Source organism: Gobio gobio (assembly GCF_949357685.1).
Source record: "Gobio gobio genome assembly, chromosome: 12".
In the NCBI taxonomy this organism is placed as follows: Eukaryota; Metazoa; Chordata; class Actinopteri; order Cypriniformes; family Gobionidae; genus Gobio; species Gobio gobio.
The window spans coordinates 36,250,029-36,274,651 of NC_137105.1; the positions used below are offsets into that span (position 1 = coordinate 36,250,029).

The 24,623-nt window shown below is 39.4% G+C and overlaps 1 protein-coding gene across 2 annotated transcripts; it reads left to right on the top strand.

Annotated features, from left to right (window-relative positions):
- The first annotated feature begins 1,055 nt into the window (after window positions 1-1,055).
- On the top strand, window positions 1,056-16,061 carry gtf2a1 (general transcription factor IIA, 1). 2 transcript variants are annotated; one of them, XM_079830488.1, is made up of 10 exons: window positions 1,056-1,306; window positions 3,636-3,737; window positions 3,822-3,975; window positions 4,069-4,133; window positions 7,324-7,399; window positions 9,632-9,765; window positions 11,683-11,784; window positions 11,880-12,143; window positions 12,222-12,311; window positions 13,522-16,061. In XM_079830488.1, the coding sequence occupies exons 1-10, from the start codon at window positions 1,277-1,279 to the stop codon at window positions 13,627-13,629; spliced, it is 1,125 nt and encodes a 374-aa protein (XP_079686614.1). In that variant the 5' UTR covers window positions 1,056-1,276; the 3' UTR covers window positions 13,630-16,061. The 2 variants fall into 2 exon arrangements, with proteins under 2 accessions (XP_079686614.1, XP_079686615.1); XM_079830489.1 differs by lacking the exon at window positions 1,056-1,306 and adding an exon at window positions 2,041-3,519 and having other exon boundaries at window positions 13,522-15,172.
- The last annotated feature ends 8,562 nt before the right edge of the window (window positions 16,062-24,623 follow it).

The following is a 24,623-nucleotide window of genomic DNA, read 5'->3' on the forward strand; positions in this document are numbered from 1 at the left end:
ACATCTCAGGAAAATATGGGGTTTCTAATCAAAATATGACTTTCTGTTACAAAACAGGGCACTGATTTCATAAATGTCCTCAATAGAGGACACCAGGACTTAAATCATGTTTATCAGGCATTTTGGGAGACACAAGAGAATTGGGAAAGAAATTGTAAATATTCCTATAAAATATTAGATATTATTATGAAAATGTTGCCAACTATTACTCCCATTATTACACTTTTCTTTTTACATTAAATGTTGGTCCAAGAACACATTAATATGCAAATTAGATACAGTGTATCGAATGGGAATTGAATGGGAAACCCCATGTATGGCAACTTTACCCACATATTGCATAAAGTAAAATGGTATATCAATTCAGTCTGAAATATTTTTCATAACAGTTGAGAATAATCTTTAAACAAAGTTTGGTTAAATAATCCTGAAACCCAAATTTATTGGTGAATGAAAAATAAACACCATTGTTTTTCTCCCATGGTCTTAGAAGGTTCAAATGAATCTTAGATAGACATATAAACCAGTGGTTGCTTATGGAGTGGTACACATTGCCCTCGTGTGGTGAAAATGGTACGTCCATTAGGCTTGTAGCCTAATTTCCAATAAAGTAAGGGCTATAAATGTATACATATCTTTGGTGTATTCAGTGCTTTTGTAAGCATAACTAGAGAGTTTAGCAAACTTGACGTTGTTTTGACAAAGCATTGCCTGGAAGTTTAAATTATTTATAAAAGGATAAAGATTTATTTTTTATCAAATGAAACTCATTAACCTTCTGATGGACATAAAAACTGATAAATAAAGAGGCTAGGAAATTTGATCTCAATAATAATAATAGTAATAATAATAAACAAGAAACGCTTAGTAATCCCGCATCGTAACAATCCCGCATCGCTGCGTGTCTTTTTTTTCTGTGGATAAACACAACGTGACTATTTGCTGATTTTGGTTAAGCCTCCATACTGACTAACCGTGTCGTGTTTGCGGTAAGAACGCGTTGAAATCTCGCGATATTTCGCACAGTGCCCGCTTGACCCTGCCCTGTGTCTCGCGCAGCTCCGTATATAAAGGCGGACGACTGGAGAAGACGGACGGCTGGGGAGCAGCAGCCCTGGGACTGTGAATAAGACCGTAAACAGCTGTGTTTTTATTTCCAAAAACTTTAACCGGCAACTTTTTAAACGTTTTAGATGTTTCCGTGCTTTTTTTAAATGATTTTTGGGGTTCTTGCTTGATACTTGCGGTGTGTTTTTCCCCCCTCACTGCGCTCATAATGGCGAGCTCGGCTAACTCGAACGCAGTGGTAAGGATCAGACAAACGGCACTCATACTCGAAATCACACACGTGTCCAAGAATTGTAGTTAGACGCAGTACCAAACCCACACTTAGTATTTACAACGAATAAACATATTAGACACACGTACACATCCAATCTGATCCATTTGAGCTCTTTGTAGGGAAGTGTGTGAGTGTTTGCTGATAGAGATGTAAGTTACGTTACACGGCTGAATCTGCTGGAGAACAAACAGTTGCTCTGATCCACTTTATTATGTGTTTAAAAACGCATTTATGTTAAATTAACAAGGACTTTATTACATATGACCTCGGCCGTGTAAAAAGCGGAAAATAAATAATGTCTTCGTGTAACTCGGTATTACAGTTTGTTGCTAAAGCACCCTTTGATCCCGACAAATGCATCTGAAATTAAACAACAAAATCTATTATATAAATATCAAGCGAAAGGACAGAATTGTGTTTGTTGTCCTGCGTGTTCGAACGAAAACCTTCCCGCATCACATCATTTTTATTTTAACGAGCTGTACATTTCCCCCCATATTACCGAATCCCATGTATATGAGCCCAAAAATGACCCGATTATCACAATAAAACACGTTTTACGGAATCCTCAATGCAGGCAAATGCTGTTTCATCATGGCTACCGTCGCCCTTCGCTGTCTGCGTCTCTCTCTCTCCGCCTCTGACCCTCCTTCTTTCAGACGCCTGGTTTTATACAGCCATACCGGCGCTCTAATATAGACTGCCCGGGATGGGAAGGTGCTACTCGGCGCTACGTCACCGGCTCTGCATATAAACACCAGACTGCGCTTTAAATAGTGAGCCGACGGGCCGCCGCGCGCCACGGACAGGACACGACACAGACCGCGAGCCTGCTGCTGCTTTTCCGTCTTAGCAAAAACGGATTCGTGGCGCCATAGCGATTGTGGTTTCTGTGCTGAGAAAGACATTTGCTTGCTCATTCCGGATTGACTGCTGCCGGAAGTGCATGTGTATTTTAAATATTTCTTTTCTCGGTTTCGGCGCGTGCAGTTGACCGTGGTCGAAGTGGTGCACGCGCTATTTAAAGCGGATGCGTCGCGTTTAGATCGCGAGCAGCCATAATGAACACGTTAGCAAAACCATTTGTCACTATCTACTAGAGCTTCGACTCGGGTCCAGTTACCCAATGTTGACTGGGAACTCGGACTGATGTCCGTGTGGGTCGGTTCCATTGAGAAACAATCCAGCGTTTTTACGTAGTTACGTCATTCTTTGTGTTCTTGAAGTGGTTTGTTACTCTAACACAAACTGTCAAATAAAGCCTCGTGGCACATATGACCGTTTATTACTTTCAATTACGTTTTTGTAATATTTTTTTTTTTAAAGGTTTGCGTTGTCCCAGTTCAGTTTGTTGCAGCCATTATAAACAAAGCACTTTAGAACCTATTTATATTTAATGATATTTATTATAAACGCTTACAGACAATACCAAAATCAATTTACCTGAAAAATAGCTTTCATGTTTGCTGATAAAGCTGTAATATAACAAAGTTAAAAACATTACCAGTGCGTTTTTTGTAACGCATCGTACGGTTTTGGGCTGTCCCAGACCAATATGGCCAATTGTGGCGATTTCTGTGATTGTGGCTCCTAAGCGGTGGTCCTACGTCGTAGAGTGAGATTTTCTGACAATGTCAGAAATTTAGCATGATCCCCTCATGGTGTTTGCTGCTACTGACTATCCAATAACTGACTGGCGCTGAAACTTAAAAAACTATTTACCTGAAGCTCCATTTGCAAAATTTGCATGCCAAGTTGGCCTCTTTTCCCTAACCATGACCCATGTCATTTTTCTCCACTTTTTCTTCCTCATCTTTTTTCAGCGCACATGAGAACCACAATTGCCAAAGTGCGATTCATCTTGTTCCTTTTGTTTACCACTAGCGCATGCTGATATTTTATTATTCTATACAAATTTGCGTCATAGCCCACGATTAAAAAGGTGTCTTCGTCATCATACAGTCTAAGTTTATTACATCCATGTCGTACAATGTTGTTTGTAATGCTCTTATAGGATTTCCAAAATCGCAGCGTCTGTAGCAGGCATTAAAGTGACTCTTTGCCTCATCAGTCAAACACTCAGTTCGCTCCAAGTCAGCTCAATCATTGATTCTCAGCTCATTACGAACCATGTTGGCAAAAGACAATTCTTGGTTCACGAGGACTGATTCAGTCTGGTTTGTAAACAAATAGTTTACTGATATTGTGATCCAGTTCAACCACTTCATTAAAAACATGCATTCATAATATTTAGTAGTAAGAAAGGTTTACATTTTGTGTGCTTGCATTGTAGCCTAAACTGTATAGATCCGTAATGGAGGATGTCATCAATGAAGTCCGGGAGCTTTTCCTGGACGAGGGAGTGGATGAGCAGGTCCTGATGGAGCTTAAAACGGTAAGATGTTTGTTATTATGATAAATCTTAATGTGCTGACCAGATTGATGGTTGATTTAAACTGGCATCTTGCTTACTGAGCAGTTGTGGGAGAGTAAGCTGATGCAGTCCAAGGCGGTGGATGGCTTTCATACGGAGGAGCAGCAGGCTCTGCAAGCTCAACAGCAGCAGGCCCAACAAGCTCAGCAGACGCAGCAACAATCCCAACCACAGCAAATCCTCCTGCCTCCGCAGCAGGGTGAGGCCCAATCTGACGTGCACTTGTTTTTAGAAATGGAATAAAAGCCAGTAAATATGCTGTTAATTATAACCGTCTGTCTGATTTTCTCAGCTCCTCAGCAGCAGGTCATTGTTCAGGATCCTAAGATTCTCCAGCACATGAGCGCGACAGGAATGGTAAGTGTGCTTCACTTGCTTTAGTGTTTGGAACACTAAAATATAGTGCAACAATTGAGTTCTGGTCGTTTTCTCCATTAGGGAATTTATTTCTAAAGATAACTTGCAAACCACTGAAGATCGCCCTATTGTGAGGTCTGCGGTTAATCGATGGTATATGCTTTTGTTGAAACCATCAGCCTGCATTATTTTAACTTTTTAACAATGGAATTCCTTGTCTGAACCAAAATTACCCATGATTTTTCAAAGAAATCTCCACCCATCAGAGCCTGTCACTCTCGTAAAGCACTGCGAATTACATAAGGGTCTCCCTTAGCTCTCAAATTACTATTTATATACACATTTTTGCATCATTAAATCAATAGTTTTATATTTGCCTTATTCTTCATGGGATTGTAGTTCTTTCCTTCATTAAAGGGGCATGAATTGAGAATTTTCCTTGATGACATATGAGGTCCTTGTACTAGGGATGTGACGGTGAGGAAATTTTCCCACCGGTTAATTGATGTGTGACAACACCGGTAATACCGGTATCACCGGCGGAGGCTTTTAAATCACTAATTCTATCTAACCGAAAGTAACATGCACACCACCGCTCTGAACTGAAAACGCGCCAGTGTTGCGTATTCACACACCGTGAATGACAGCTCGTCTGTAAATAAGCTCTCTGAGGCCATGGGTGCGTCTCAATCAGTTCCCTAGTTCAGTAGTCAGGGCACTGATCAAGCATTGATCAGTCTATGATTGAGATGCACACCATGAATGAATAACAGTTCGTCCTTAAAGCATCGTTTATACTCGACGCGCCCGCACGAGCGCCCGCAGTCAGCGTAGCGCGGAGGCTCGCACTGCGGAGCCAGGCGAAAGTAAACATTGCGCGCTCTGTGCGGTCGTGCACATTTTACTTACTTTACTTTCGTTTTGAATAAGCGCCAATTCGGCTGCGGGTTGCTTGAATTGTGGGTTCATTAGCCTATAATTTTTAATGAAAAACACAACAACAAAACAAATGACAAACTCCCTTAAATAGGCGCTTTTACGTTTCGCTTTGAAACCAAATCTTCCGCGATCATCTCCGTCAGCTCCTCACTCTTAAATCTGATGAATGACTCCTGCCGCTGCCGAGACTCACGGTCGGATCCTGCTTTATTAAGCAGATACATTCAGTTTTTATTTGTATTGTCTGTTCTCTAACTGAACTAAATTATTTTATTACTATAAAAAAATCAAAAAGACGGTGGGCGGTGCCACGGTGGGCAAGTGATATAACCGGTGTTGAGTCTGGACACCGGTAACACCGGCAACACCGACTATCGTAGCAAGCCTACCTTGTACTATAAAAATATCCTGTTAGTAACATCTTCATTAGTCCAAAAATGGCTTTCATTGAAACCAAGCTCTCAATTTGACTCGCTTTTGATTGTCACATTGACGTAATAGTGAGACAAAAGACCGCATCTGCATAAGATCAACACCTACTTCTACACATTACCTCTTTAGCCCCACCCACTGTTTCGCACATGTCATGTAGTAATAAATACGAGACTTACAAGATATTGTCTTCCTTCCTTGTGATCCTAATATTTAAAGAAAGTTCCAGTCAGATCGTGTCAGTAAGACACTTTGGTTGCTTGCTTCATTTTACTGTGGATTAGTTTTTAAACAAGACCCAGTTCAACGCTGGCTTTTCAGATAGACTGAAAATAAAAGATGATGCAGTGACGACTATATTGGCTCCGACAGTAATGTCGCAACACACAAGTGTGAGTAACAGTTTTTTCACCAAGTGTCACTATAGCTTTGTCTGATACAGATCATTTGATATGTACTGAGTATATTTATACTGTAGCGCAGTATTATTTTTAAAATCCTGAATAAAAGCTTCAGTGAGTGAGATCTTCTGTTTTGTCATCAGCAAGACATTACGCGTTTCATTTTTATTTAAAACATGACACTGCAAATGACAGTGAATACGTTTTCCACTTTATCGAAAAAGATGAATAGCCTATAAGAGTGACAGTGCGACAAACAATGGTATTTTCATTCATAACTCCATTTACACAACTCCACACGTTATCCTGTCAACTGTAACTGTGGTAACCTCCAATAGTTAAACTATTTGCCATAGCGAAGACGTATATAAAGCATATGTTATGCACATTTAATTGTTGACAAATGTTTTAACTAGTATGTAACAAGATATTTTTCAACATCTGAAATTTTCAAAACAATTCCACACGTAATGGCAGGGACATTGAAAATGTATTTTATTTTGCAAAGCTGTTACCCAGTCATAGAAGTGGGCATTTACTTCCAAATCTTGAATGCGGCACAACCACCAAAACTGTGTGTTCGAAAGAGAGGGTCAAAAAACAGCATAGAAAATGGCTTTTCTTCTAATTTAGGATGTTTTTTTGTTGTTGTTTGTTTTCCAATCATGACACAAGTCAACCTCATAGAACATTAGAATATTTTTAAAAAGTGCATTACATGACCCTTTTAAAGTCATTAATTACAGTCTTTGTCTGATATTTCAACTACTTCCAGTGACAGTCCAAGTCTGTAATTTTGTGATTCACCTTGTAGCTTGTTGGTTTGGTTCATGCCTTCTAACTGTTTATAAGCCTCTTTAAAAACCCTATGGGGAAAAAAAAACTTGCGGAATCAAGGCCACTGAAAAAGTGGGTGGTCACTGTTTCATTCTGTTGACTTAATTGTTTAAGGGTTGTAGTTCAGAGTTCACATGCACAGCACATTTTGTGCGCTCCAGTGTTTCTTTTGGCTTGGGTTAGAGTTAGCTGCATCACTGCTTTACTTGCTCAGCTTTTCAAAAGGACTAACATTATGCATGTCCACATCACCTCACGGACAGTCACTGTTACTCAAATCCACAATTCTGCAAGTCCCATTGAAAATGAATGACCTCAGTGGTTTTTGCCACACTAGTTGCCTATATATATGAACACCACTTTAGGATCAGCATTAATGCCAGCAGGAGAGCAGATGGGATGAGGGAGGAGTCTTCCTGGAAAATGGTTTAGACAGAGCTGGGGACTTCAAATTAGATTACACAGCAAATTCCAGCAAGGATATTGTTCTCTTCCTCTCTCACTCCTGCTCTACCTGATCATTAATGTATGTGTATGTCCTCTGTGGATTCAATTCTTGTTTCAATCTCCTGTTCCACTAGAGTGCAGCAGCCACAGCAGCAACTTTGGCTTTACCCACGGGTGTATCACCAATTCAGCAACTCATCACGCCTCAGGGTAAGACATTACACTCTTGACATGTGTCCCATAAGGCAATGGTTCTCAACCCGGGGGCCTCAGCAAACTGCCTTTAAAATGCTTTAAATTTAAGGTACAACAAACTACATCTGTTTCTTAAAGGGTTACTTCAGTGATTTAGCATTAAGCTTTGTATTTAATCTGGGTCATTTATGCAGTAGAAATGTGAAATTATTTTAGAATTTGGTGCCTTCTAGACTGAGAAGACAAATGTATTTTTGCCTCATGTGGATGAAGGACAACTCCCAGAATGCACTTGCTTCGCTGCCCTACGAGGCCACTCCATACACCGTCGTTTTGATCTTCATAGTAATACAATCATTTAGTTCCGTTAGAGAATAAACAATACAATTAAAAGCTGAACGTGTCTTTTAAATAAAGTGTGAGTGAGCCGAACGAAAGTCACGGCACAGACGCACAGACGTAGGAGTCGGATTTCATTCATCACGAAGAGCTGAGCAGAACTGAGGTAACGTTAAGCGCCAGTCTGGCATGTTTTCAGATCGCAAATGGAAGCTAAACTATCACAGGAATTCATTGAAAAGTTGAAACATTCACTTTACTCTGCACCGCGCTCCGTTATTATGATTGTCCGTGCGGCCGTCTGTGTCTTACATTCTGTGAGTGAGATCTCTCCCCTATGGGTGGGTTGATAACATGCGGAACAGCTCCATCTACTGGCTGTAGTCTTTAGCCTCTGGCCAAAAAATCCTCAGATGATACAAAATGACTGTCATCGGAGGATTTTTTCCCAGAAATAAAATGCATAATTCTCTCGTCTCAGGGGGATATCAGGTGGGAAAGTACCATAATTTGAATATACTACCGGGTTTCTACTGATACAAAGCCTAATGCTAAATCACTGAAGTTACCCTTTAATTCACCCCAAATTTTGGAAGTCTGCAATGTATTTTAATTATAATTGTTTTAGTTGTTTTAATCTATGGACGATCATAGTATCTGTAAATTAAAAAAATGGGTTGCCTCTGAAAGGTTGAGTACTACTGCTGTATGGGGACATGTTGGAACCAAGTTGTTTTTGAACAGCGTCTGCTTAATAAAACTAGTTTTGTACATAGCTGATTGAAATCCGATCAGATTTCGCAATTGTGAATGGCAAAAAAATCAAAGGTAGGGATGTAACGATTCACTCAACTCACGATGCGATATGATTCACGATACTAATACAATTTTTTTTATTTAACAAAATGGGATTTAACACAAATTATAAAATGTCATTTTATTTCTCAGACAAAATTCTGCATATTTTTTTGTAAAACTTAAATGTATATTTTGTCAAAACTCATAATACATTTTAAAACAAATCCTCAAGTCTCTTAAAAAGGAATCTTCCAATGGTGTTTTCTTGGGAGGAGGTTGTTTCAGCTTCACCCTCATCCTGCACAATAGCAAAAACAAAAAGACTAGAGGTAAAATGTAAGTACAACAGTGGCACGGGTTTCACATTGTTATAAAGGCTAGATTTTAATTATTATTTGTATCATTACACTTGCAAGAGTTATAAAAACAGAACACATTTAGAGAAATATGCCATAATCAACAATTTTTTTTTCCAGAAATAGAATGTATAATTCTCTCGTCTCAGGGGGACATGAGGGGGGAAAGTACGATAATTTGAATATACTACCGGGTTTCTACTGATACAAAGCTTAATGCTAAATCGCTGAAGTAACCCTTTAACAATACTTCTAAAGCATTTATAAATCTTAATGTTTACTTATACATCACATTAAAATTGCACATTAATGCACTTTGAACTAACATGATCAATGTTTTTTTACTAACTAACATTAACAAAGATTAATAATAAAATGCTACCTGTCGTCACTGAATGTATTAACAATGTTAAACATTTAAAGTTACTTTGATTTATTTGATGGAATATTGGAGTGTTTATTATAAACGTTTTATAAAATAAAGAAAACGTGTCCTCATAATGTCTTCTGATTAAACCAGTCTGATGGTTGGGCAAAAATGTGGCCAGACGAGTTTCAAACCCTGCCCTCCAGCACACCGTCGCTTGCATGAAATAAACACCCATTTAGTTTGCAGCCCTTTCATTGTACAATCCAATCAATTGCGATCGATAAATTCTCTTTCGCGATGTCCATATCATGCTGACTTTAAGTGCATGTTAACGCATCAAGTTTGAAAGCCCTAAAAAAAAGCTCTCTCTGTTGGCTGTCCCAGGTCAGATCCTGCAGGTGGTCAGAGCTGCCAATGGAGCTCAATACATCATTCAGCCTCAGCAGCAGATGGTGTTGCAGCAGCAGGTCCTGCCACAGATGCAGCCTGGAGGTGTGCAGGCCCCCGTCATACAGCAGGTCTGTGTTTCTTACACTAGTAACACTGGAAACTTTCAATGTCCATGTTCGGTTTGCCAACAGTGACTCAATTGTTCTAGTCCAGTCACTGGATCCTGTAGGTTGTGACGCCGTCCGCACATGTGATGCGTGCGATTTTTGTTTCACCATGTCAGCAGAGGTCCTCATCATAGCTAGCCAATGCAGAATGCCTGTCAGCTCTCTTATTTGTTTAAATGACATATCAGAAGTGATGGGGAACAGCTCACAGGAAGAGAACTGATGGAAGTAGAGCAGGTTACGTTGTTGCGGTGTCAGTGGTTTATGAAAGATGCTGTACATTGTAAAAATTCATTAAATTTATAGGGAAAAACTTAGCTGTGGTTGCCAGAGATTTACCATAAAAAAAATAAGGTAGCAATATTAAGTTTTACAGATGATCTTAAATTTACAGTAAAACTATTTCATTAACTTTTATAATGTTAATATACCAACATACTAAAAGACAAGCATTTTATACATTTTTATTTTTTATTTTAAGTAATCTTTTTACGTAATTGTTTACTCTATTACTTACAAAATGATTTTAAGTAAATGTTATACTGATTTAGATTTTTTTACTTGCATGCTGAAGTGATGTGTAATACTTTATACTTTAGAAATGTAAAGTGTAATACTTGCCAAGTTTAGCTTATTTTTACTTATTTACATAAAAACTAAACAATTTTTTTTTACTAATTTACTTTTTATTTACTTGCGTGATTAAAGAGCCACATTATGACTGTTACCACAAGTACAGATACAAAACACTGTATTACTCGCACATCACAATAAAATACAATAAACCATAACACCGTAAGATGCAACAAACCCCTGACTTTTTAAAGGGAAAACCCATCAAATGTGAAGCGTCACACAGTGAGTTCTGGGAATGTCAGTTTGTTTGGCCCAAATCGGCTGCACAAGCTTTTGACTTGCAGCGTTTACACAATTGGCCGGATTCACAACGATCACATGTTTCAAGTATATTCTGAAGCATTCCGCTCAGCCGATGCTCCCAAATTAGAGTTTTTATAACGGGAAAAACTCTTCTCATGTAACCTTTAATGTTATATTGGCATGTTTATTAAAACAAAACTGATAAAAAAAAAATAGACCCACTTTATTTGCATTTAAATAGTATAGGCTTATGTTGAACTTTATTCCAGTACACATGGCTCTGTATTAAGCAGTACTGGACATGAAGTATTGAATGAAGTGTTTCTGGGGCCAGTTGCATAAACTAAGCCATTATGTTAAGACAGTGTCTTAAGATCTAGTATGAGCCACCAGTAGTTAGGCAAGTGGCATTCAGTCTTACTTATCGTATCAAATTAGGCCAGTCTGTTTTTATGTAACTGATTTAAAAAAAATGATGAACAGTCTTAAAGAAAAAAATGTATGTCTAACTTGTAAGACTAGTCTTAACGGTTTATGCAACCGGCCCCAGGCTGTTCCTTCATGACAAATATTGCATCTAATCCAATTCATATATGATAAAGTACGCAAATACCAACATCACTACGGGAAGCAGAAAGTGTCCTACTTCGCATCTCCGTTTTCAACTCCTCCCCGACTGCAACCGGCAGATTTCGCCCATCGGTGGAAGCCTAGTATAGTTCAACTTGAGCACACCTACCCTGGTTTCACAGACAAGGCTTAAGCCTAGTCCCAGACTAAAATGCATGTTTGAGCTGTTTTAACTGAAAGCAACTTGCACTGACATATCTTAAAATATGTCAGTGCCAATTGTTTTATCTCTAGAGTGTTTTTTTTCTTCTAAGGAACGTCTATAAAAGCTACCTAAATGCCCTAATTAAACTAAGGCTTAATCCCGGCTTAGTCTGACCTGTTTGTGAAACCAGGCCCTCATTTCTTTCTTTCTTTCTCTCCATGCAGGTGTTGACTCCTCTTCCGGGAGGCCTTTCTCAGCAGACCGGAGTCATCATCCAACCACAGCAGATTGTCCTCACGGGAAATAAAGTGCAGCAGAACACTCAGGTCAGCACAACCTCTGATCTCAAGCATAAACTACATGCCCCTGGGATGATATTGATGAAAAAGAGGCAGTGTGTATTGAAAAGTCTTGTCTTTAGGTCATGCAGGCTGCAGCTATGGCGGTGCAGCAGGGACAGGGAGCTGCACAGGTGCAGGCTCAACCTCAGCCACAGCCTCAAGCGCAGCCACCCCAACAACAGACACAGCAGCAACAGGCCTCGCAGCAACCTCCCATGATGCTCCAGGTAGACGGAGCAGGTGACACGTCCTCAGATGAGGATGAAGAGGAGGAGGACGAGTATGATGAGGACGAGGATGAAGACAAAGAGAAAGATGGTGGCGAGGATGGCCAAGTGGAGGAGGTATGTGCTGGAAGAGCGCCTTTGGTTCTGATCCTAGACTGTCCTTGTTTTTTTTGACAATTCTGTCTTTTAATTCAGGAGCCGTTAAACAGTGGTGACGACGTCAGTGATGAGGAAGACCAGGAGCTGTTCGACACAGAGAACGTGGTGGTTTGCCAATATGACAAGGTAAGAATGTGTAGGTAACTTCTGTTACCTCTTGCTAGTTTACAACAATTCGCAAAAAAAAACATAACAGTAAATGTAAGGTCTTTTATACACCACTGAAAACATAGTTATGTATATTATATTGCATTTCTGTCGGTAGATCCTCCTAAATACTACACATTGCACCTTTAAAACCACGAGGAAAGACTCCAGAAAATAAATAGGATTTTTTCTTTAAATAGCTGTGCCTACACAGAATTTCAGAATCGACACTGGCATATTGCATACCTAGAAATGTAATGCAAAAATGATTTAGTTTACATGACAGCGATGTGCTAAGTTTTTAAACTAAAATGTTGCATACAGAGCGGTGAATACAATAAAAAAAAAGGTAAATCTCTGGTCGTAGTAGTGGTGCAGGAAATCTACACTTTGCTGGAGAAGCGTTAAATAAACTGTGTTGTTTTAGTTTACACAGACGATAGCGGTATTGTTTTCAGAAACTTAGCAAAAGTTTGTCGTCTAAACGCCCACTCAATTATTTAACATGATTTTGGTGTAGCGATACTGGAATTTCTAACTTCGAAGCGATACCTTGAGAAAAATTGATATTCATTACCATTTTCAATACCACAAGGAAAACTTCGATTTAGATATTTTTCAAATTTTCTTTTTGATTGATTTGGGTAATTTTGTTGCACTAGCTTACACACCGCAATTAGCTACGAAAAAGAAGTCAATTTGGTACTCTTTACCTGTTTTAGAGGCGGGAATAAGTAAAATGATGTACAATACCCGCACAGAAATTCATGACCTGTAACACCAAACCTATTCAACTAGAGCGAGACACGTGAGGGGAGTCTGTCAATTCACCATTGGAAAGAAGAGGAAAGCGAAAACACACAGCTGTGTATCGATATTGTTTTTGTATTGGTATCGTTTCAGATATTTCAGCATGGATATGTATCAAAATATCAATATTTGAATAAATAAACTATTACGATGGTCACTGGCATTTAACATGTCTAGAAAATGTATGCAAAACCAATAACACGAGTTTACAAGTGAAATTTGACATTGCATAGGAAACTTTCTTTATTAAATTACAAATAAATAAACTCTATTATAATAGTCACTGACATGTTACACCCTTAGAAATGTAAAGCAAAAAAAAAAATTCCCACCCTTTTAAATTGTTCAATCGAAATTTATACCTTATCTTTTGCTTCAGATTCACAGAAGTAAGAACAAATGGAAATTTCACCTGAAAGACGGGATAATGAATCTGAACGGGCGGGATTACGTGTTCTCCAAAGCCATTGGAGATGCAGAGTGGTAAAGAGAGAGGAACAAAACCCAAAACTGTCTACACTTAAGGCAAGACACATCAAGACCTGAAACTACGTTTCAGGGGATTCCCACTTCGGGGGCTGAAGAGTAACGTCCCAATGCTACTGTGCTGTTTGAGTGATATCTGCACAAAATAACGTGTGCCATCCAAGAGATTTCCCCCACCCCTCCCCCTCCTTTTAAGATGGCCCTTTTACCTGTAGAATTTCACAGGAGCCCATAACTTCTTGTTTAGACCAATATTCTTGCCCCTCAGATATATGAAAATATATTAGGCGCAGGGAGCCAGTTTTAGCGCCTGGCGCTAACTTAAGTTGACTCTGGGGTGTTAAGACGGCCTTTTTACTGCAACCGTACGTGTTTGTTGGTGATTTCCGTAGCTAGATCAGTCATCTGAATCCTGTGTAAAGCGAATGGTCCAACACGAGGACCATTTCATCACCATTTGCCACCTTATACAAACACTAAAACGAGCAACCAAGAACTGTGTTCCAATCATTTCCTTTCATATTTGCGATGTTTTTAGACCTTTGTATGTTTAACAGCAGAGATACCAATGAAAACAGGCGAGTTAAGTGTAACAATGTCGATCTCACTAAATTGTTCATGTGTTTGTAAGTCTGTCATGGATTTTTCTAACTCTGTACTCTGGCTAAAGATCTGCTCTTGTCAGTTTGATGCATGTTTTTGGGCAGTGCATCACGGAGCTTGCGTCGTCGCTCGTGTGTTTGTGTGCAATTATTGCGTTTGGTGTCAATGAAGTGCTCGGTCAGGCCACCCTTCCTACTTTTACTTGCGGTCAGGCTTATTTTACACATTTGTAGTAGTTCGTATTTATTCCTGAAGCTCAGGCAGCATCATATTTTAGGGGGATGAAACCGAACTGTGCTCTTAATGAAATGCTCCTTTCAGCCCATTCTCTGCTGAGGAGGATTTCAACCTGATTCTGTGCATTGTGGAACTTGTTGTTATTTTTGTCCCTCCATATTTTGTTTTATAATATTTAGTCTGACTTTTAAAGCCGTGCCCTCATACGGTCTGAGGAATGACTGACTGTGTGTTCTGTGTCCATATGTTCAGCAGTTGAAAGTATTGACGTTTTGTTGCAAATATTCATGCTAAGATTGTTCGATGAAATGGCTTGGACTAGTTTGGGGCTTTTTTATTTTAGTGTAGTTCATCTTTACGCTCCTTGTTTGTGCCTTTCAGATTTATTTTAAATATCAGGTCTTTAGTCTAAAGGGGGAGAGCCTTTAACAAATCCAACAAACTGTACATTTTGGCTTTGCGTTTCTAATGGTAAGTAAAGAATACTTCGGAACTACTGTCATGTGAGGGAACTTCCTGTACATTCACTTACTGTTTTACCAATCAAACTGCTCTGTTTCTGATTCTCATCTCTATGAAGGGTTATGTTAGTAGAGATCTTTAGTATTCTGTTGAACCATACGTTTTATTATTTTTTGCGTTTGCTGAACTTTATTAAAGCACTATTAAAATTGACTCTTTGTTGAGTAACATTTGCCTTTTGCAACTTGTCTCCTGCTGATCAATGCTGCCTTTTTTACTGAAGACCTAACATGAACTATTCATCACTGCACATTATTTTAAAGTCTTTATTTATTTATTTTTGTCCAAGTTTCAGACATTGTTCCACTTCAAAAACTTTCTTTTGTCATGGATTTTGTGTGGATTATGGGAAGTAGCCAAATCATTTGAACAAACTATTTTGTAGGTTTGACGATCCAGTTTTTTTTATGGCTAGAATAAAGCCCCACCCTCTTCTTTTATACACTACCCTTCAAAAGTGTGGGGTCTAAGATTTCTTTTAATGTTTTTGAAAAGCCTAATGCTCACCAAGACTGTTTATTTGATCAAAAATACAGTACAAGTGTGTACCATCACAGGAATACATTATAACATGAAAAAAGTTAAAGCTGCGGTTAAAATTTTTTTTTTGTGTTCAAAAATTATATGAGACAGTACAACATGAATCCATTTTCCAAACCGTGTTTTTGTCTTACCGTGAATCATTATGGTACACTTGTAATAAGTGTTTATATTGGGACTATTTTAGGCCGGACTGGTAGGAACCGCTGCGGAGGAGCACAGTCCCTGCGTGACTCGCCATAGACATAAACAGAGAGAAGTCGTTTCGGCTGCAATGTTCTTCCGCAAGATGCATGCAGTTCTGTGAGTGCAAAAAGTTAGACTGCAGCTTTAAAGCATCATTACTCTTCATTGTGAAAACAATTATGCTGCTTTAGTATTTTTTTGTTGAATAGTTTATTTGAAATGGATCTCCATTACTTTTGTAGCAAATATCTTCGCTGTCACTTGATCAATTGAATGCATCCTTGCTAAAAAGTTGCATTCTTTAAAAAAAAAGTAAAGGAAAATAAAGCAAATGCAAAATCTTGCAGAGTTATGAATCAATTGGGTTGTAAAATACCAAAAATGACAAGGAATGGCGCTTGATTTGCTTTGTTTCTTTGCTGCAGATGATGATGGAATGCATTGTGCTCTTACTACAATGATCCACTAGGTGGTGATATTCCCTATAAATACTTAAATGTTGACAGTGTTTGAAATCAAAATTGTCATTTTAAAGTACTAGTTAAAGTACATTTTAAAGACTAATTCTAACTATAGGTTAACACTGCATTGCATTCTCTGCAAACTTAAGCAATATTGATGACTGGTGGAGTGAAAGGTGGATTAAAAGCCTTTATTTTACAAGTAAGAACAAATCATTGAGGGAAGTTGCTATATTTTGGCCTTTTTCATTTCATCATCTTATTCCTACATTAACTTCGTCCCCAGGCACGATATAAATGCTTCATCTGCAGTAAAAATGTACTCCACTCCAGTTCCACACCTCCCTTCTCATGAATCAGCACTTTTCTGCTGCAGGTCTAACAGCGTTGCCCACTGAGGTTGATTGAGCACACGTCACTCGCTCTCCCATGGGTCCTCTTTCCTCAATCACTTTGTATATGTGGCTTTTCCCCTCGATTTTGCGATGGTGATCCATGTCCTTATACCTATAACTTCCTTCATCCCATCCATTCCCTTCCTCAGAGGTCACGATGTCACACGAGGTCTACGTATATTCACCATCTGGGTTTCTATGCCTCATCAATCTTCACACACACTCCATTACGCTTCTAATGGAGAGGACAGCTGTGTTGATGCCTCGGTTTCATATGAATTTTTACGCCTACAACAACATCAGCGGATTATAATGTCTCCCCCTCTCTTTAAAATAGGTATGTTATGGTGTGTTAGTGTAAAAGTACAGCAGTTGCCCTGAGCTTTTATATTTATCACTATCTACACCCACTTTACAGCTCTTCAGTGTCCTTTGACACTCTGGCAGGTTGTTCACTTGTATAGTGCTGTGTGTTTTTCCACGTGGACATCCTCACAGTCCAATCCTAGTGTTACATTATTGAATACACACATAACACAATGTGGTTATGCAATGGAGTAACCGGATGATTCAAGCAGTAGAAGAGAGACTAGTCAATTTTGTTTTGCATTCTATACTGCAATGGTAATATTGGGATTCAGTTTGGGAGAGTTCCAGATTTACCTTTGACCAAAACAATAGTGTTTACTGCTAAACCAGATAGTTGCAGTTAGTGGTGGTGATCTCCTAAAATTTAAGGACATGGGTTGTTAACCCATGATTACTCTGTGACTCAAAACTTTAAAATTCATTCACCGAAAAGATTAATTGAGATTTGTTCACGAATCATTCTGTGGCCTTAAAGTTTCATTTTACCATAGATGCTGAGGTTACACTTTATTTTAAGGTGCACTTGTTACAGTGTAGTTATACATTTACTGAGAGATATTAACAACGTAGGCTATTTACTATAGGGTTTAGTTTATAAGTTGCTTGTAATTATAATTTGCTATTCTTTGCTATAGTAAGAAACATGTAACAAGAATACTAAAATGTAGTGTTACCGATGCTGACATTAAAAGTGCGGTCACTTACAGTTTACAGATTTATATTTACAGTTACTTAGTGACATTTCTATGAGGAATACCAGTCATTTCGATGTGAATCCAGGAAAGGGCCCAAAAATTTCCCACACAGATTTTGCTAGTCACATGGATTTGCCCTAGCCTGGGAAAACCCAGACAACTGAGAATGGTCTGGTTTTAACCAGGCTAGATTTGCCCCATTGACCAATAGAAATCTGCATTTGATTGAAAGTGAGTTGTGCTCCATGCATCACTACTAATATTTTTGATTTTTCCCTGCAAAATTTTGCCAGTGTGGGGTTAGGGTTACTGTAGGTTGAAATCACCTCCCTGTCCCCTTTAGATTTATGTAGTGCACTATTCGAGGGGGTGGCCATTTGTAGTGGTGTTTGAAACCATAGTGAACATCAAGTGCGCTCATTCAATCCTATTATATACCGCACTAACAAATGTCCAACCGATGTACACTCAGCGTCTAGTAAATAGGGTATATGCCGAAAGATCAACGTTTTACAGAATATGGAAATTAAGTCGCACATACGCATGCACTGTTGAGGGTTGCACTGAATGAATTATTGCTTTTCATCAGACAGCCCTTCTAATGCAGTCAGTTTCTGAATGCGCTCACTGGTTTTAATTACTTAAAGTGGTTTAATGTGGGGAATAGTGAATGAGGGTATGGGCACAATTTTGGATACAGCCTAAAGGTGCAGTCACGTTAGCAAAAACTGTGAAAGAAGGTCCATTGTCAATTATAAATGGTCTAGTGATCATATACTGTATGAAACAATAGACGTAGTGTCCGTGATGTCACCTGTAGGTTTCTGAAGAGCATTTTTGAATGGTAAATGGACTGCATTTATATAGTGCTTTCAACAGACCCGTGGCCATCCAAAGTGCTTTACACATTGCCTCACATTCACCCATTAATACACCGACGGCGGTGTCAGCCATGCAAGGTGCCATCCAGCTCGTCGGGAGCAGTCTTGCTCATGGACACCTCGACACTTGGTCAGGTGGAACCGGGGATTGAACCACCAACCTTCCGATTTGTAGACAACCTACATCAGGGGTGTCCAAAGTAGGTCCTGGAGGACCACTGTCCTGCAGAGTTTAGCTCTTACTTGCCTCAACACCTGTCTGGAAGTTTCTAGTATGCCTAATAAGACCTTGATTAGCTGGTTCAGGTGTGTTTTAATTGGGGTTGGAGCTGAACTCTGCTGGACAGTGACCCTCCAGGACTGACTTTGGACACCCCTGACCTACATGAACAACTGAGCCACTGCCACCCAAAGTGGGTGGAGCTGGCCATCGCCATCTTGGCAGCGTCACTCCTGGATAACGGAAAATGGGCAAAGAAGTGGGATGTGGGATTAACAACATGGGCTATTTACTAGGTTTGGTGGGATGACACCTCGACACTTGGTCAGGTGGAACCGGGCATTGAACCACCAACCTTCCGGCAGTGTCACCGCGCTTCACTCCTGGATAACGGAAAATGGGCAAAGAAGTGGGATGTGGGTGGATTAAAAGACAGCAGACAAACTGCTAGTAGCAGCGGCATTCCACCTGTCACTCAAGTGGCCACACCCTTAAGTATATAGAACTTTATAGCTTAGTATAATTTAAACGGATGAGTTATTAAAAAAAAAAAAAATTCACCCCCCTTACAGTTGAAGGGCAAAATTAATAATATAGACCAAAACCACTTTTTGTACCAGGCTGTAAAAAAATTCCTGCTGTGAAGTTGAGCATTTTAACATGGGGGTCCATGAGATTGACTCCCTTTTGGTTCCCGTCTCTAGCAGGCAGTCGATGAATTTTAGTTTAAGTCACTTCTGCGTTGGATTCAAGAGAGACCGGAAGATTGCCGCTTGGTAGTGATGCATGAAGCATTGCTTGATTAGCCTGGATGCAAGCCGACCATAGCCCCGCCCTCAACATTTGAGTATTATTAGTTCAATGAATAACAAATGAATTGATTTATGAATCAGAAGTCTTAATATCCTTTAAAGGAACACTCCACTATTTTTGAAAATAGGCTCATTTTCCAACTCCCCTAGAGTTTAATACCATTTTCGAATCCATTCAGCCGATCTCCGGCTCTGGCGGTAGAACCTTTAGCAGGGCTTAATCTGATTAGACCGTTAGCATCTTGCTCGAAAAAATGACCAAAGAGTTTAATTTTTACACTTTCATAATTCTTCTGCTCCCTTTCTCTCCTTGTTATGAACAAGATTGACTTGCATCTGAAATGAATCTATTGTTGTTCTCTGTCATTCAGTATCACGATGAGTCTCTTTCAGAATCAAGACACCGATTTGTTCAGTAGGTTTAACCAATGAAATGTTCACAACCTTCACTCGAATGCTATTTGCTTGGTTTATAGTCAATCATTGAGGGATGGTCACGTTTACCATCGTTTGGTGAATTTTTGCAGCTGCAATCCAATCGTTTAAATATGAATCTGCACAATCTGGAATTTCACGCAGGGACGAACGCAGATGAGACGGTGTACGGTTTTGATGACAGATTGAAGATAGTGGGGAGCGAGACAGCTGGCAGTACTGTTGGTGGAAACACTGTCCCGATTTTCATCTAAGGTGCAATGACTGCTCTAGATCACTCTCTTGTTTCTTCTGAGAGGACATCAATACTGGCAGTGGAATAAAAGGACTGGGAAGGGCGTCTCTACCTGCGTAGTAACAGTAAGATCAGACTTGGCTCACAGGCTGACCACTGACCTTGTGGGTTTAATGGCCTTAGAGGCCGTGACATGGTGCAGGGTGCAGTAAAGTTAAACTGACGCAGAAACGGATCCTGAATTTTAGGACTGACAGACGCTGGTTGCTTCAGATCGGGAGAGACGAGACCAGGAGAAACTGACATCAGACAGGCCTAACAATACGATATGGCCAGTGATCCTGTGGTTAGACAGACTGTTACAAATACACACTCGCTCACATACATGTATGCATGTATCCCAGGCTTGTCTGCAACATTTGAGACGGGAAAGAGCAAGGTGATATGCTGTAACATGCGCCATTGGGCTGTGATTATGGGGGCGTGTTTCAACCGAACCAGGAAAGAAAATGCCTCTGCACTCAGTTGGATAGACCTACAACCAATCAGAGCAACGGAGTAAGTGACGTGTGTTAAGCAACGCATAGTTGTCAACAGAACTCAACTGCATGCACGCTGGAAGAAGTAGAAGAAGATGATGAGGGTATACGATCTTTGCCAGTGTTGTAAAAATAATTTAAGGATACACAGAGTACTTTCCAACACGATCATCATTTTTGAGAGAAACAATAATGGTGAATGCATATACGAACAAGTTCTCCGTTTAGGATTAGAACTCGACAAGACCCAAGCGCTCTTTGGTGACGTGGATGATTACGTTACTGCTGATCATCTGTCCATCATCGTATAAAGCCCGCCCTGACAATTTGATTGGTCCAAACAGCTCTGGTTCCACAGCGGATCAAGTCCAGACCGAACTTCCTGACCTCAAATGTTGTGGGCGGGGCTACGTTCGGCTGGCATCCAGGCTAGTAACACGCACGTGCAATGTTGAAAACACACCCACAACCTTATATACAGTAAGGACATTGCCATTACAAAAATCTTCCACTACTTCATACATGTCAAAGCAATGCATAATAATATGTTAAAGGGATAGTGTCAATCCTCTCATTATTTAAAGGGTTAGTTCACCCAAAACTGAAAATTCTGTCATTAATTACTTACCCTCATGTCGTCCGACACCCGTAAGAACTCCGTTCATCTTCAAACACAAATGAAGATATTTTAGTTGAAATCCGATGGCTCAGAAAGGCCTCCATTGGCACAATGTGCTTTACACTCTCAAGACCCATAAAAGGTATTAAAGACGTCGACAAAGTCCATCTCACTACAGTGGTTCTACAATAACTTTATGAAGTGACGAGAATAGTTTTTGTGCGCAAAAAAACCTAAATAACGACTTATATAGTGATGACCGATTTCAAATTACAGCATCATGAAGCTTCGAAGCGTTATGAATCAGTGAGTCGATTCAGCAGTTTGGATCGCCAAAGTCACGTGATTTCAGCAGTTTGGCGGTTTGACACGCGATCCGAATCATGATTCGACTCGCTGATTCATAACGCTTCGAAGCTTCATGATGCTGTGTTTTGAAATCAGTCATCATTATATAAGTCTCTATTTAGGGTTTTTTTTGCGCATAAAAACTATTCTCGTCTCTTCATAAAGTTATTGTAGAACCACTGTAGTGAGATGGACTTTGTAACGACGTCTTTAGTACCTTTTAAGGGTCTTGAGAGTGAACCGTGCCATTGTGCCAATGGAGGCCTTTCTGAGCCATCGGATTTCAACTAAAATATCTTCATTTGTGTTCCGAAGATGAACGGAGGTCTTACGGGCGTCGAACGACATGAGGGTAAGTAATTAATGACAGAATTTTCATTTTTGGGTGAACTAACCCTTTAAGGCCCTGATATACTCATGGTGAAGTTCTTTTCCATCCTTTGCTTGGGGGTAAAAAGAAGTTAGAACTACCTAAGCAGCGTTATACTGTTAGCAAACATCCCATATTTTGATGAAAATCATATGTTCTGCACACTCTCCTCTCAATACGACAATAAACACATCTAAAAATAACAGTGGTGAGAAAATGACAGTTAAGAAAGCATCTGATTATACTGATGTGGATGTTGTCACGTTTATTTATATAGCTTTTTACACAATAAATTGCTTTAAATCAAGCAACTTTTACATGATTAAACATGGAAATGTCAATTTTGCTTTAAATTAGAATCACAACTTAAGTTTCTACTATAAAGCAGCTCTCCAGTTTGTTGATGTTTTTTACTCGTGGGTGTCTGACTGAACACATGAAATAAACTAAAGAAGATTTCCACATCAAAGAAGGTGGAGCCTCAGAGCCACACCCACCTATTACGTTATTGCCACCAATCGGGCGTGATTACTTGAAAAAAATCACTTGAAGTGTAATTGAAATGGTTTAGTTTGTCTATTTCCCATTACATTTCATTGAGGGGGTGGGGTTTATGAGCTATACTGCATCCTGTCACCTGGGGGCGATCCGGACGCTTTGGCTTCACTTGAATCCGAAATCGCCCCCTATACCCTCAAATAGGGCATTATTTGAAGGGACAGCCATTTGTAGTGATGTCCGAAACCATGGTGGACTTTATTAAAGGAACACTCCACTTTTTTTGAAAATAGGCTCATTTTACAAGTCCCCTAGAGTTAAATAGTTGAGTTTTACCGTTTTTGAATCCATTCAGCCGATCTTTGTATCTGGCGGTAGCACTTTTAGCATAGCTTAGCATACATCATTGATTCTGATCAGTCCATTAGCATCTCATTCAAAAAATGACCAAAGACACTTTCAATATTTTTCCTATTTAAAACTTGACTCTTCTACAGTTACATCGTGTGCTAAGGAGCCATATAGGTGTAGAAAATCGCAACTTTTCATTTTCAGTTGGTCTTAGCACAGCTTCAGAGAACCACAGGGGGTTAGAGCTCCAGACGCTTACCCACCCCCACCTGCAGTTCGCTTCCCTGCCAGCAGGGGTCCGTGCGCCGGCTTTCCATCTGCTGCAGGCTACACTTTATTTGTGTCTGTTGCACTTTTGACTGTTCGCTGTCTGCTGCTGTTGTCATCACTGGCCTCTCTACGGGAGTCCCCTTTTTTTCAATGCATGCAGCTGTGTGAGCAATACTGGACTACTTGTTTCTACTATGTCTACAAATATGTCAAATGTACTTTACTTGTTTAAATACATTGACCAAAAAGACCAGAACTAGATGATATTCAGCCTGGACTGACTAAAAGCCCTTACAAAACCAATGTTAGGATGTTGTTTCCTGTCAAAATAACATATCTTCCAAGTTCCAGCAGGGTGTCATAAAGGACCTGACATTTAAAGGGATATTAAAGATTTTTGTGTGGTTGACAAATAAGCAGTACAAAAATATTTTCCTTTTTTTGTTTGTTTGTTGTAAAACACCACTTTTGAAGAACAAATGCATATTATGTAGTTTGAAGTCTGATGTTTGAGAAAATATAAGGGGTCACTAACTTGGTCAATTCTTTCACTGTTTTTTGAACATTTTTACTGAAATGTGTCCTATGGTGTAACTGAAAGAATTAAGAATATAGCGGTGTCGCACCAAAGGACAACAGAAACACTTTTATAGTGGTTTCAGAAACGTTAAGTATTCTGAGACAATTTCGTACCATGTGCACGTCTTGGGCTTTACAGTAACATGACCTTGAATGGGGTCCTTCAACTAATTTTAAAAGTGGAATTGCCCGATTTAAATCAGGATATGGCATCACACCGGGTTGGACAAAATGTATCAAGTTCCTACGCTTTAAGAAATATATGGATGAGAAAAAAGAAGAAGATTGTTTTACTAAAATAGACACGTGCAGAATTATGCCTGAGGTATTTATTACCATTTGTATGCTTATTTTGTAAAAGTTGTAATTTATTGAGCCGTCACACCATAGGAAAAATGTGAGATTTGGCTCAAAAAGTGAAAATATAAAGTTTCTATATCAACAGGTCCATGTAAGACAAATAAATATTTACTGCATTTCAAATGATGACAATACTAATTATATTATTTTTTATCTTGTGTCACATCAACAACCCATTTACGGGATGGGAAGTGAATCATAGTAATGACAATTTATAGGTTCTCTTAATTAAAACATTATTCCCAAGAACATGTCTTCCCAATAAAGCCAAAGAGATTTTTTTCTTTTGGAAAAAATGGATTTAGTGAAAGCGTAATGTTTTATTTTTCGTTAATTAGTTGGACATGGCAAAAGTAGCTCATCATTTTGCAGAATATACTTTACCAGGGGTGTCCAGTCCTGCAGAATTTAGCTCCAACCCCAATTAAACACACCTTTACAAGCTAATCACGGTCTTACTAGGCATAGAA

Coding starts and splice junctions, on each gene's coding strand:
- gtf2a1 (XM_079830488.1), top strand. CDS start 1,277: ATGGCGAGCTCGGCTAACTCGAACGCAGTG. Junction 3,976..4,068: donor CCTCCTGCCTCCGCAGCAGG/GTGAGGCCCAAT, acceptor TGATTTTCTCAG/CTCCTCAGCAGCAGGTCATT. Junction 12,312..13,521: donor TGGTTTGCCAATATGACAAG/GTAAGAATGTGT, acceptor CTTTTGCTTCAG/ATTCACAGAAGTAAGAACAA.